Raw genomic sequence first — 14,531 nt, 5'->3', positions numbered from 1 at the left:
TGGTTCTTGGGGTTGTTGCAGGTAAGGGAATGTACTGAAAATATACCACTTTCCTGAGAATGCGTTCCTCTTCTGGATGTGCTCTGCAGAGGGAGTTTCTCCCTTTCTTTTCCAGCACAGAAGAACTGAGCAAGGCAAATCTTGATGTAATTTTGAGGAATAATTGCATACACAGACAATGTTTAATTATGACTTTGGAAGCAGTCCCAATAATGTTTATCCCCAGCTATTCTTGAGAAAGAAGCACTCAGAATCTAAGATGGAAAACCGAGTGTTTGCATCAAAAGAGTGGTTGAACGCTGAGTTTACCAGCATTTCATCTTTGTCTCTCTTCTCATTTTCTGTATATTTCCAGCACTTTTAAGACTGCCAGAATACCTTTATAACTAGAGCTGGTCATTGAGGAGTTTCCTTCTCCTAACATGATGCAATTTCTCTGCCTGGTGGCTTCAGTGAAGGTGCACATCTCTGTCCATTTTGGATGCATTACAGCAGAGATGTAGGACAGTTGCTGGGGTGTTATAGTCAACATCACAAAAACGAGGTAACAATAAAATGTTGAGGTAGGAACGCCAATTCAGCATTTAATCTGTGATTCATTTAGTTAGGTTTAAGCAGGCAGTGCCTTTTTCTCACTTACCTCACTGATTTGCACTACTCTGCCCACCATCACCGCAGTTACATTCAGAGTTGTTATCCTTGGAGATGTAAACATCTCTTTACCAGGTTGTTAACTTTTATATTGGACTGACAACTCAGATTCTCAGCAAGGATAAGAGTTAACCCTTGGTGTCTAAGCGTGCATGTTCCTGCAATGTGCCCCTGCTGCTAAGAAGAGTTAATGTTATCCTTGGCTGCATTAGGCAATGGCTTGTTAGCACTGAGAAAATGTAATTGCCTTTCTTCAGTGTTGGTGAACCATGACTGGAAGTGCTGGGCACAGTTCTGGACCCGCTGGTACAAGTTACATGGAGATAGCTGTGAGAGTCCAGGGGAGAATGAAGATGCTGATGAAGGGAGGAGAGCACCTCCCCTTTGAGGAGAGGCTGCGGGCTGAACTGTTTGGGGAGGAGAAGGAAAGGGGCCAGCACACAAGCAATTGCTGGTTTTTGTGATGCAGAAACATTTGTAAGAGCTCATTTCTACATGGTTAGTTCATGGCTGAGCTGGGAAGAGCTGTACCAGGTGATTGCAGAAGTAATGTTACTTAATCCTCCTTGTTATTGCAAGGTGCAGTTCTAATCTACCTCTCTGTTGCAACCTTACGCAGCTGTGTCTATTTCTCCACCCACATACTTATTTCTGCTTCTCAGCCTCACTGCTGGTCTGTTGTGTTTGGCTTTGTGTGCAATCCCTTTTTACACCGCCTTAAGAATCCTGTATTTTGCACACTCGAGTGTGCTTCACTTGTCCACAAGGATGAGTTCTCTTGTTGTCTTTCATTTGGCACTGTGGGAGCTCTGTGCTGGTAAGCAAGAGGGATGCCTTTGGGATTTTCTGGTTGTCACTGATTTTCCTCGTCTTGTGTTTGCATTAGGTGTTGTGAATGTACTCCTGACCACTCCTCTCTGGGTAGTGAACACACGGCTGAAGCTGCAAGGAGCAAAATTTAGAAATGAAGACATTGTGCCGACCAATTATAAAGGCATCATAGGTGAGCATCTGTTGTCCTCAAACAAGGAGGAGCTCCTGTAGTGAAATCCCACAGCAAGGACTCTGAAGATGAAAGACTCCTATTTGTATAACAGATCTCCTTGTGGAATCTCTGTTCTCACTGTCATCTCTAACCCACCCACGCCTTCAGGCTGCCTTGCTCTGTACGGAAAGAAGAAGGTTGTTGGGAACAGGGTTCAGAAACTTAACATTGATTCTGAGCTTGAAGTGGAAAGACGAAGGCACCTGCATGGCTGGCAAGCTTTACTCACGCTAAGAGCGGTGTGAGGAAGAACCTCCTCTGTCACTGTTTTGCCATTAACTTCCCGTTTAGAAGAAAGGATAAAAAATGACACAGAGATGAGTGTTGAGGACTGTAATAAAAGCGGAGCATCAGCCTTTAAATACAGCTTCACTCTTCTCTAATCGGAATGTTGTACTCATAACCATAACGGCTTTTTTCTACCTTATTTCTCAGATGCCTTCCATCAGATCATACGGGATGAAGGAGCCTTAGCTTTATGGAACGGTACTTTCCCTTCCTTGCTGCTGGTCTTCAATCCTGCCATACAGTTCATGTTTTATGAAGGCTTTAAAAGAAAGCTCTTGAAAAAGCAGACACAGGTAAGTATGTTTTGAGACCGGGTTTTTTTCCTGTTGTTGGGTTTTAGTATATTTTTTATGCAGGCTTGTGATGCCAAGTGGGCTCTGGATCTACGTTAGGCATTTACATTCTAACGTATCTGTTTGAGAAACAGACAGTTACACCTACCCTGTAATCCTTCCTCAAGTAAATTATAATTTGGAGAATGCTCTGATATGGACACCTACTAATTTTCAGTAATGAAGTCACACAGATGTGAGCTTTCACACTTTCTTCCAATGAAATAGGCTGTAATCATGTTGTTTCAGTAAGCTAGCTGGAGGGTGCAGGTGAGAAATTCAAAAGCCTGTGAGTAGGTAGAAATTACAAATGAACTCCCATTGTGGGGAAGCTGCTTGGTTTCACTGTGCTTTGACTCCTAAAAGTGAGATAAGCTCAGGCTTCATTATACTTCTTTTATTCCAGAGATGCTTCGAGAACCAAGAAGCAGGTAATGATACTGAACTGTGAAAGATATGCAGGTAACTGGCTGACAGGGTGCTTTGTGTTCTTTCTGTATTGAACAGCTCACATCTTTGGATGCTTTTGTCATGGGTGCAGTAGCCAAAGCAGTTGCCACCACCCTCACTTATCCTTTGCAGACTGTACAGTCAATCCTGCGGGTGAGTACTCTTCTTGTTTCCGGGTAACTGATTCAGAGAAACGAAGGATAAATGATCGCAAAGGGAGGAAGAGCTTTATTTCATATGCAAGGGATGGCTCTGAGGCTTAGGGCTGCAGGGGCATGTGCACAGGGAAAGATGATGAGAAAAATCCATCAAATTAGTTTTCTGCCATCAGCATTCATGAAAGGCAGCACTTTGTAACAGCTTCACATCAGCAAGTCAGCACCGCTTCTCAAGGACTCTGAAAGAAGGACACACTCCACAAAACAAGGGCACAGACAAGATTTCTTGTACAAAAGGACAACTGCATGCCTCTCGATGTCCCACCATTGTGCTGAGACAAAGGAGCATGTAATGGGGCCCCACCACATGTGTAATCTACCTAGACAGGCTGAGATCACCTATCAATCCCAGATTAAGATCTGCCAAGGCCACACCAAGAATTTTAAAGCGACAATTCTCAGCAAGGAAGCCACAGGGAAGCCTGCCAAAGTGCTCAGCATTTGTCTAATTCCACATAAATCTTATCGGAAGGAAAACTAAAAAAAAAAATCAAATGTGCTCCATATCTGGATGTAAGTGCACAGATGAGATTAGCTCTGCTAAGAATAAAAGCAGCACCCACAGTGAGGGCAGCTGGGTAAAGAGCGCTGACGACTGCAGCTCTCCTGGTATAAGCGGATCTCTGGGAGAGCTCAGACTAATGTGGTTCCCTCCTGCAAATCAGGATGCCTTTGTATTACTTCAGATGACCACCTGAATGTCATAATTTCTGGGAGATTTCCCAAAGACCTTCATGCTGTTTTTGTGTCCAAGCCCCAAGGGAAGAGCCTGGGGACACACATTACATCCTGCAGGAGGTAAAAAAAAAAAAAAATGCAGCCAAATGTGACAAGCTATGCTGCAAATGAAAAGCACAAAATAATGTGGTATCCTGCAAGAAAGCATCCCTATCCAACCAATTCCAGAAAAATATGCATTGTATTTTTAGTGATTGTAAAAGTGAAGGCTCTCACTGCTCATAGGGCCCCAGATAACTGCTGTCCCCTCCTCCTGCTGCAATCAGGGCCTACAGTTGGGGGGCTGAGCAGCTCTGTGCATGCAATATGGATGTGCACAGCTTTATTTGCTTAGCAGTGTGACCTGACACCCTCCATACCATGGAAGCTCACTTCGATTTTGTCTTTGCAGCTTGCCCTGTTGGAGCGTGCCCTAAAGGTGAGAGGCATCTGCTAGGAGGCACAGCAGCTGCAAGCAGCAGGGGGTTTGGTAGGCAAATCACTGCATTTTCCACCAAAGCCCTGTGGCAGGAATACCCATTATGACAGTTTGCTCCCACTTCTAGGACTGTGTTTGCCTGCCTTCACAACAGGTAGACGAGGAGCAGGGTAAGCACTCCCCTTTTCCTTCCTCAGCAGATGAGCAATAAGATGCGCAATGGAAAGATTAATCTGTACCAGGGGCTTTGCAGTCCAGCAGGCTCTATTCCCCTTGGACAGATGGGAAGTAAATCTTGTTCTTACTTCTGCACAGGTTATATATCAGCTTTCTTTGGGTTAGCCAGCAAACCGTGCAAGGGAATGACTCTACTGCAGGAATGGACATGGAGCAGTATTCAGCAATTTGATGACACTATTTAGGACAAAGAGGGTACATTATACCTCATCAGCTCTCAATCTGTACCCTCAGAATCAACATTCAGTACAAAAAACACTTGTAAGAACTAGCAGGTCACTGGTCCTTCTGGATTGCAACCACCACATTAAATACAGTTCTGCTATTACTCATACAGGCAATTAATCAGCACAGCAACGAGGCGGGTTCAAAGATGTAAATAGAAGCAGAAAGCACCCCTAACATCAAGGTGTCTGAGTAGCTGCTCTCTTAGCAGACTAAGCTGCCACAGATGTCTCTTCACTTGGGTCTAGGCTTGGGGTGAGGTACAGAAAAGATGGGATTCAATTTAGATCCCCTACACCGAGCCAAAGAAGGAACGGTTACCCGTGAGAACTTGGCTCAGATTTTGCTGCTGTCCTTCATAACAATCCTTCCTTTCATAACAGTATTTTTATAAAGACTGATTTTCATTTTGAAATGAAAACACTTCGTGTTCTCTAGAAGTGAAAGGATGCAGTTTTTGGCTGGAACATGCAGCTAGCTCCTAGGCACACAGGAGAAAAGCAGTGCAGCGGTAGCAGCAATCTCAGTCTTAAGGCTGTCAGCACAAACACCTGCAACGTCAACACAGACCAAAAAGTCTGCAAGACACTGCATTAGAGCTTCCAGCAGCCACAGATTTCAGCTGAAGTGGTATCAGAAACATTTGGTATTTACATAAAACCAGCAGCCTTCCAGCTCACCTGCAATTATTCTGAGCAAGAATGCCACTGATCCTTCTATACCCAAAGTGGTTTACCAAGAGCCATTCCAACAACAGGGAATTTCTTATTAGAAACAGCAAGACACATCACATCGTCTTTCTAAGTGATCCCTCATTTCAGTCAACAGAACATTTTCACTGCACTTCTCAGAAGTGTGATTGCTTCTTTACCACCAGTGAGGTCTACATCATCTCAGGAGATTTCCTGTCATGTAGCAAAGTATAACTCCAGCTCATTGTGCTTACTCATTCCTCTTGATGCCATATGCAAATGCCATTTGGGCTGAAAAGAACCAAACAGAGCACAAAGTACAGCTTTATTGTACACTGATACTCTCAATACTTTCTGAACCTTAAGTCCAATTTATTCTTGTGCAAAAGAAGGCAGAAAGACGTTCTCATTTCATGTGCACAATTGATCCAAACTGGGGGGGGAAGGGGAGGAAGATACCATTTCACAGTTCAACAAACCTCCTGCAGCACTTCTCCCAGACATCACTGGCGTTAAACTACTGTAGACTTTCTCAATACTTCAACTATAAGACCATACTTCAGAAGAATTCTGCTGCAGACTTCTTGACAGACAGCAGTATTTATGTGCATTTTATGGCCAAGGATGACTAAACAAAATTCTGCATAAAGCACATACACGCTTGCATTAGCTGGGACAACAATCATGACCCTTTGGCCTTCTGGTCAAGAAAATGTCTGGGAAGATCCATGGAAAAACAACTAAAACCCATTTCTGGGAAGGCATGCCACTGACGAAGCACAGGCTATTGCTCCCTGTCTGCATGAGAACATGAATTCACATTCTCCTCAAGGAACCTGAAAATACAGAATTGTATCTGTTTCTGTGTAAAGAGTCACTTTCTTGAGGCACTCACCTTGTAAAAGCATGAGGATACTCTTCCCTTTTCTACCCAGTGTCTGCACTGAATATTTGCCTGTGGGCTCTGGAAAGCACCGTGCCTACTTGCTGCTAGCATTCACAGTAGCAGCTCAGAAACATCAGTGCCAGGTTTCTGGTAGAACACCTAGTCATTCTGTGCTGCAAACATGTATGTGATGTTAAAAGAAAACTGTGTCAAAATCTTGATCTTTCTGAATTGTTTTAATGATCCACATTACTGAGTGACATAAACATAGTGTGAGGAGAATAACAAGAAACCGGCCCCACCAGCTGCTGACAGAAGGTAAAGACAGGGAGAGTAGTTGAAGGTAATTCAAAGGAAAACCAGAAAGTTCAGCACAGTGAGGGAATCGTTCTCACCGTGACTGTCTGCCAATTCACAAAGCAGTAGGAATTTCATTTCAAGTGTTTGAGTAAGATCTCTGTTTTGTTTCTTAACACAGTGAGTCCCCAGAAGAGCAGGGAATGGGCTATTCCCAAAGTTGTGGCAACACTTCCTACAGACGGCATTCAGAACTTCTTCAAGGAATGGAGATGGCTAAAGAAGAGCAAGTGAGGACCCGTTACTACCCAAGTGCAGTCTCAAAAACAAATACATTTTTCTAGGGCCCATAACCTTTGGCAGAGGTTCCTTTCTCAATGTGTGTGCGAATGCTTTAATCCCATGACTCTGAAGGTTGCCGCAGTCAGTTTCTCATATACTAGAAACATAAGAGCAGCAGTAAGGACTGTCTGCAGGAGCTTTGCTTCAAGGCCTTTGTAGAGTCCCATTAATCCAAAACGTCTAGAAGAAGAAGAAGAAGAATTATTACAAGTTAATGACAACCATAAGGATCTTCAATTCATTCTTGATCTCTTAACTGACTTTTGTGATTAAAAGCATTTCACAGGAGAGTCTACAAGTTAAGTATTTTGGGCAAGAAACTTGCTTCTTTTTAAAGCCAGAGCTGAATCAATAGGTTTCCCATATACCAGCTGCTGCAGAGACTTTAAAGAGAATTCAGTTTTGTGTATTTCTCCAGTACAGTATGATTAAAAAAAACAAAAAACAAAAATCAGGCTGATTCAAATGACAAGTTCAGGCTGTGGTGGACAGGCAAAAGGAAACAAGAGACACACCCAGCAATACTGTCAACATTAGAAAAAACCAACAACATACAAAGAAGTCTCACCTCACTCTCTCTCGAAGAAGGTAGAGAACGTTTTTAAGACTGCCCAGTGTTCGGTTTTCTGGGTTCAATCTGTGGCGTCCAAACTGAAAAAAAATAAAAGGAAGCACCAGCATTTTAGTGCAGTAGTTCCCCACATTAATTGCCTGAGAACCCAATACATGGTAACAAAGCCTGAAGAGTCTATCCTATAGCTCTTTTAAAATGTAATTGGCTTTAATAGTAGTCAGCAAAGGTATGAAGCTAAAGCTCGTTACTCAGCTTCATGTACTCAGTGATACAATAAAATGTTTTGGTTTTAAGACAGATTCCAAGAAAGCATGACACATGGCCATGCTTGCTGTCTTTCAGTTTTTCTACAGGAGAAAATTTTTTAGATCTCAAAAACTCAGCTTGCAAGAACATGTGAGGGATTTACACAAGTCTCTTTGCTATGTGCCTTGAAAAACAGCAGCAACAAAAGCGTACTGGAAACTATTTAGGTGAAGAGGTTCTCACAAGCAGTGACTTGTCATCAGCAACTAACCCACTTGATCCTGAGAAACCAAGATTAAGCATTACTGTCAAAGAGTCAGACACCTCTATCCATTTTCAAATGCTAACTAGCTTCAAGCTACAGTGCCAGTTACAGCCCATGTTACTCAGAGGTGTCTGAACACCACCAGGATTGGGAGTTTCCTTCTCCTCTCTTCTCTACCATCACACTGCTCTGATGTATTGCAAACAGAGCTTCACCAAGAAACAAAAAGTTAAAGATTTCCCAAAGGAAAGAGCATTCTCTAACTCAGGAAATGAGGCGTGAGTTTTAAAGGGGACATCTGCACCCTGGAACGCTGTGCTCACCAATAGCACTGCTGTTTCTCCAGTGGGAACTTAATTTATCCACAAAGGTGCTGAAGAAGCAGCTTCCCCACATAATCAGTAACAACAGTGCCACGTATTTTTAATGACTGAAAGGGAGATAGACGTACCAACAGGCAAAGCTGGAAGCTGCTCAGCACTATCAATGACACAGGTAACTGCCCATTTCATGAGAACAAGGAAGAGCACTGTGCCAGGAAGAGGAAAGCAAAGGTATAGAGAGCTTATTACAAGGAGCCCTGACAACTATGAGAGAGCAGGAAGTTTCTAAAAGTTGAAGATTTTTAGAAGAAAAAGCCCCATAATTCAACTTTGAGGGCAGAACTTAACTTTCATGCAGAAGCATTCCTTGTATCACAGGGAAAGAATGGGCTGCCATGAAGTAACAGCACATAGGATACCTTTTTCTACCACGGGTCCCTGTGAGAAGCACACATCAGCACTGGGACACTGGCAGCAAGGCTGTGCTTTACCATAAAGATGACTCCTCACCACCCAGGCAAGCCAGCAAAAAACTGGCTGCCTTAGGCTAGAGCAAGCAGGAGGCAGCAGTTGGTTTGTCGTCAAACCATCAGCACAACTTCCCAGAGCAGCTCTCATTTTAAAGAATGACAGTGCCACCAAGAGACAGAAGCACTTTGCTCAAGAAGCCAGGAGGAGACGAACAAAACGTGGAACTGAGTCACAAAACTGCAGCTATTTCTGCTGCAACCGTGGAAAGGAATGAGGGCTAAGGCTGTTCTGTTGACACAGACCCAGGAAAACTGTAGCACCGTGCAATGCTAAAGCTGAAACAGAACACTCTGGCTTTCTGACAGTTCTCATTCATGCCAGGAGAAAAGGCACTACAAATTAAAAACAGTCCATTCTGCAGTGAACACAAATAAAGGTACGTTTGCTTAAATGTCATTTTCTTTTTAATCTATCATTTAAATAATAAAAGCCTGTATTATTAACTTAACTCTTGAGATGTTTCCATTCTCTTTAAACAGGATAGGACAGCAAATGAATGCGCTGGCTGTGCTGATGATCACAAGTTGAGAAAGTTTCAGAAGAAATGAGTTTTATCAAAACTAAATTTCTACCTGGATGTCACTGTGTGCAAAGGAATATGTAGAGAAGTGAGAAGGAAGGGAAGCTGAGAAAAGCTGGGCCGACACAGCTAATATCTTGTGAGGGTAGCAACAACTGCACAGTGGAAAATACAAATTAATGTGTAACAGTTCTAAAATTAAATAAAAACATAAAAGATTTTAAAGCTCGATGTCATCTGGAAACAAACAGGGCTTAGAGGATTTAATTTTAGTTTCAACTTGACACAATTTCAGTGTATAGCCAAAGAAGTAAAGCTACAATCCTGCAGTGCCAATAAGCTGCATGGGGTACCAGCTTCTGAGGGACATGATACTAATGCATTATGTTGTCAACCCTGACAGCTCATGAGAACATGAACAGCAATGCCAAGTTCCATCAGTACCCATCTTCAAAGAACAGACAAGAAGAAAACAAGAAGAGTACTCACCCGCAGGATTGACTGTACAGTCTGCAAAGGATAAGTGAGGGTGGTGGCAACTGCTTTGGCTACTGCACCCATGACAAAAGCGTCCAAAGATGTGAGCTGTTCAATACAGAAAGAACACAAAGCACCCCGTCAGCCAGTTACCTGCATATCTTTCACAGTTCAGTATCATTACCTGCTTCTTGGTTCTCTAAGCATCTCTGGAATAAAAGAGGTATAATGAAGCCTGAGCTTATCTCACTTTTAGGAGTCAAAACACAGGGTGACCAAGCAGTTTCCCCACAATGGGAGTTCGTTTGTAATTTCTACCTACTCACAAGCTTTTGAATTTCTCACCTGTACCCTCCAGCTAGCTTACTGAAACAACGTGAAGATAAAGCCATACAACTGAATCAAACTTAAAGCACCAGCATGGGAAGCAGTATAAGGTATAGTAGCAGTAAGCAAGCCCTCAATTCACAACCAGGTCAGGCTTCAGAACACACAAACTAACACATCCACAACACGGTCTTGGGGCGAGGTGATGGACTGAATGTCTACTAGAATGTGATTATATATATGATCATGAGAGAACCACTACGCCCCTCAGGCAGAATTATAGTCCTGACAACGGAGGATAAAAAACTCCATGCCTCAGTAGTTAATTGCACATGGAGGAAGTCCATCCTCACCTCCAAAACCCATCATGGTCCAGGATGCACCAAAGACACTGAAATCAGTGCAGGTGAAAAGAATGGATTTCAGCAGAAGAAAGTGTAGAAGCTCACATCTCTGTGAATTTATTAACAAAAATTACTAGAAATCCATATCAGAGCATTCCCCAAATTATAAAAGTAGGTTGGTTCCAAACAGAAATATGGGAAACCAACATATTTAGTTTACTTCAGGGAGGGTAACAGGGTAGGTATAACTACCTGTTTCTCAAACAGATACATTAGAATTTAAATGCCTAATGCACATCAAGGGTGGCAAGTAAATGTAAACAGATGAGGACAAGAGGTGCAGCTTTATTTTTACAGAAAGAAGAATTGTCACAGTAACAACTTCTTTCAGAGTGGGAAGATCCAGAGCTCACTTGGCATCACAATCACACGCCTGCATAAAAAATACACTGACTTGAACCCAACAACAGGGGGGGAAAAAAAAAAAAGCAAAAACATCCACACCTCCATAACAACAAAAAACGGAAGCAAATGTACATCTCTCCAAAGAAACTCTCTCTTCACAGAGAACGTCCATCACCCGGTCTCAAAACATACTTACCTGTGTCTGCTTTTTTAAGAGCTTTCTTTTAAAGCCTTCATAAAACATGAACTGTATGGCAGGATTGAAGACCAGCAGCAAGGAAGGGAAAGTACCGTTCCATAAAGCTAAGGCTCCTTCATCCCGTATGATCTGATGGAAGGCATCTGAGAAATAAGGTAGAAAAAAGCCGTTATGGTTATGAGCACAACATTCCAATTAGAGAAGAGTGAAGCTGTATTTAAAGGCTGATGCTCCGCTTTTATTACAGTCCTCAACACTCATCTCTGTGTCATTTTTTATCCTTTCTTCTAAACGGGAAGTTAATGGCAAAACAGTGACAGAGGAGGTTCTTCCTCACACCGCTCTTAGCGTGAGTAAAGCTTGCCAGCCATGCAGGTGCCTTTGTCTTTCCACTCCAAGCTCAGAATCAATGTTAAGTTTCTGAACCCTGTTCCCAACAACCTTCTTCTTTCCGTACAGAGCAAGGCAGCCTGAAGGTGTGGGTGGGTTAGAGATGACAGTGAGTAAAAAGGAAATTGGCAAGTGGTCTGTCCAGAGGCAGACCTCCCAGCTAGCACACTGCTGGGCTCACTGGGCTCTGCAGGATTTGGATAAGATGTCGTGTGCCTTTGCAGAAAGCCTTGGGGTTACATGTGCGCAGAACAAACTCTCAGTTACCATCAGAGGTGGCACAGTCCAGGTTCCCGTCAAACTGCATGACTGCAAAGTGATAAGGGAGTACAGAGATTCCACAAGGAGATCTGTTATACAAATAGGAGTCTTTCATCTTCAGAGTCCTTGCTGTGGGATTTCACTGCAGGAGCTCCTCCTTGTTTGAGGACAACAGATGCTCACCTATGATGCCTTTATAATTGGTCGGCACAATGTCTTCATTTCTAAATTTTGCTCCTTGCAGCTTCAGCCGTGTGTTCACTACCCAGAGAGGAGTGGTCAGGAGTACATTCACAACACCTAATGCAAACACAAGACGAGGAAAATCAGTGTGAACTAGAAGATTCCAAAGGCATCCCACATCAGATGCGCCGTGCATATGCAACAGATTAATAGTAGACGGAATATAATCCTGCTTCTCTTCTCCTAAATGAAAAACAACAAATGAAATACAGACATGGTAAAGGAATTTTAAGTGCATTTATTTCTTTGCTGCATTGCACATCACTCTGGAACCCCAATTGCTCTACTTGCACATGGCCTACTTGATGCAGGTATGGTACGCTGCTTGGCTCATTTCAGAAAGAAAGCACAAAGGGGTCAAGGTAAAAGGATTCTTTTATCAGAAGATATCAAAACACATAAACGTGTGCGTGTTGCTTACCAGCAAAGAGTCCCCACAGTGCCAAATGAAAGACAACAAGAGAACTCATCCTTGTGGACAAGTGAAGCACACTCGAGTGTGCAAAATACAGGATTCTTAAGGCACTGTAAAAAGGGATTGCACACAAAGCCAAACACAACAGACCAGTAGGGAAGCTGAGAAGCAGAAATAAGTATGGGGGTGGAGAAATAGACACAGCTGCGTAAGGTTGCAACAGAGAGGTAGATTAGAACTGCACCTTGCAATAACAAGGAGGATTAAGTAACATTACTTCTGCAATCACCTGGTACAGCTCTTCCCAGCTCAGTCATGAACTAACCATGTAGAAATGAGCTCTTACAAATGTTTCTGCATCACAAAAAACAGCAATTGCTTGTGTGCTGGCCCCTTTCCTTCTCCTCCCCAAACAGTTCAGCCCGCAGCCTCTCCTCAAAGGGGAGGTGCTCTCCTCCCTTCATCAGCATCTTCATTCTCCCCTGGACTCTCACAGCTATCTCCATGTAACTTGTACCAGCGGGTCCAGAACTGTGCCCAGCACTTCCAGTCATGGTTCACCAACACTGAAGAAAGGCAATTACATTTTCTCAGTGCTAACAAGCCATTGCCTAATGCAGCCAAGGATAACATTAACTCTTCTTAGCAGCAGGAGCACATTGATGGCTCACAATTTCTAGTCCACCACAAAGGGCCCATCATCACAAAGCTGCTTTTTTCCCCAGACAAATGCCAGCTTCAACTGGAGCATGGAGTTGTTCCTTCCCTGGTGCAAGACTTTGCATCACCCGTTGTTATACTGCATAAGCTTCTTGTCTGCTCATTTCTGCCTCATCATCCTGACCATTAATTACGATTATATTAATCAGGACGTCACTCAGCGCAGACCCCTGGGCTCCCTGCTCGTTCCTGGCCTCCACCTCGGCTTCGTGCCACTGATCACAATATGTAGCAGCAGAAAAGTCACATTAGTCCCTTTTAATCAAAGTCACTGTGGTTACACTGTGGAGTTAACAGGTTAGAGCCTAACACGTTACAGGACAATCTATTTGCAATTTTTCAGATGACTCTGTTAAAGAAGACACAAAATGTTATTGTCCAAATAGGAAAGACAAGGGCACAGATTTTTTTATTGTTTCTTTGGCTTTTGGTGTTGTATTTACTGTTTGTTTTTGGTGTTTGTCCAGTCTGTATTTGCTACCAGTAAGAGGAGTGACAGACTGGTGAGGAGAATTTGCAAACACCTGAAGTGGAATTCTTCAGTTGACACCAGAAATTATTCCACAGAGATACTCATTACTGATGTTGAACACAACATAGTCATTTAAATGACAAGCTGTTACTGTGATTCCTGCAGCCTTTCATCTAGAATGCCATTAGATCAGAACTTACCCCACTGATACAGCCAACTCTACAAGTTTCCTTTTCCTTACCTTCCCCCCAACTGCTCTCCCATCACCAACACTGGAGATAAAACAAGAAACTAGCCAAAATATATGAAAAAGCCCCCCCCCAGACCCTCTAAATCACAGTCTTTTCAGTGTGGTCACATGAGCCACTGATCCTGTAGAACAGTACCAGTAGACACAGACATATGCAGTAGTTTTACCACACTGGATTTGCATAAAGCTGTTGGCATTGTCACTCCTTCAAAGAAGCTGCTGAGTGTCCGCAAGAGAGGAAGGGATGAAAAGAACACATGGTTCTCACTCTCCTTACATACACACAGGGACTTCCTTTTCCTTTTTGTATGACCCAGAAAGAACCTAAGAACTGGCACGCAAATCCTTACCTTCAACAACTCTAACAACCCTAACTGAAAACACCTTGGAATTGTCATTTGCCTTGCCTTTGAAAAAAAAACTATTCCCTCTCCCTGCTGCTTCCCTTCAATATCTTAAATGACGATGCCCTGATATCAAATGCACATACTAAACCACACGCCACACACAAACAGAATACAAGACCACAACAGCACAACATGATCAAATTATATGCGCTTATCATGTGGAGAGGGCAGCATGGAAGAGCCATCAGGGCTGGAAAGCATGCTTTGTTGGTATACAGAGATAGGCAAGGAGTGAGACCTCTGGTGGACTTCATAAAGGAAAATGTTAAATAATGAACAATCTCAGTTTCACCAGAGGTATATTTTCAGTACATTCCCTTACCTGCAACAACCCCAAGAACCA

At 43.0% G+C, this 14,531-nt stretch overlaps 2 protein-coding genes and 1 long non-coding RNA gene across 3 annotated transcripts; 2 read left to right on the top strand and 1 right to left on the bottom strand.

The window, feature by feature from the left end:
• Window positions 1-5: 5 nt before the first annotated feature.
• Window positions 6-2,767, top strand: LOC122193020 (peroxisomal membrane protein PMP34-like; the record flags this gene model as incomplete). The annotated part of the gene is made up of 4 exons (XM_042893710.1): window positions 6-21; window positions 1,538-1,654; window positions 2,132-2,277; window positions 2,723-2,767. Coding segments are annotated over 4 exons (324 nt in total), but the record flags the coding sequence as incomplete, so codon positions are not given.
• Window positions 2,768-2,851: 84 nt separating this feature from the next.
• LOC122193022 lies at window positions 2,852-4,547 on the top strand. The gene is made up of 4 exons (XR_006182769.1): window positions 2,852-2,919; window positions 4,114-4,140; window positions 4,268-4,310; window positions 4,456-4,547. It is a non-coding gene; the product is annotated as an uncharacterized LOC122193022 (long non-coding RNA).
• A 1,850-nt stretch (window positions 4,548-6,397) lies between these two features.
• SLC25A17 (solute carrier family 25 member 17) lies at window positions 6,398-14,526 on the bottom strand (the record flags this gene model as incomplete). Its single annotated transcript, XM_042893709.1, has 6 exons — window positions 6,398-6,999; window positions 7,388-7,470; window positions 9,768-9,863; window positions 11,028-11,173; window positions 11,865-11,981; window positions 14,511-14,526. Coding segments are annotated over 6 exons (606 nt in total), but the record flags the coding sequence as incomplete, so codon positions are not given.
• Between the last annotated feature and the right edge of the window lie 5 nt (window positions 14,527-14,531).

The sequence above is a fragment of the Lagopus leucura genome, unplaced genomic scaffold (genome assembly GCF_019238085.1).
Source record: "Lagopus leucura isolate 7727_CA_CO unplaced genomic scaffold, USGS_WTPT01 70-30_obj-0_obj, whole genome shotgun sequence".
NCBI lineage: Eukaryota > Metazoa > Chordata > Aves > Galliformes > Phasianidae > Lagopus > Lagopus leucura.
This window is presented reverse-complemented; position numbering and strand designations above follow the sequence as displayed.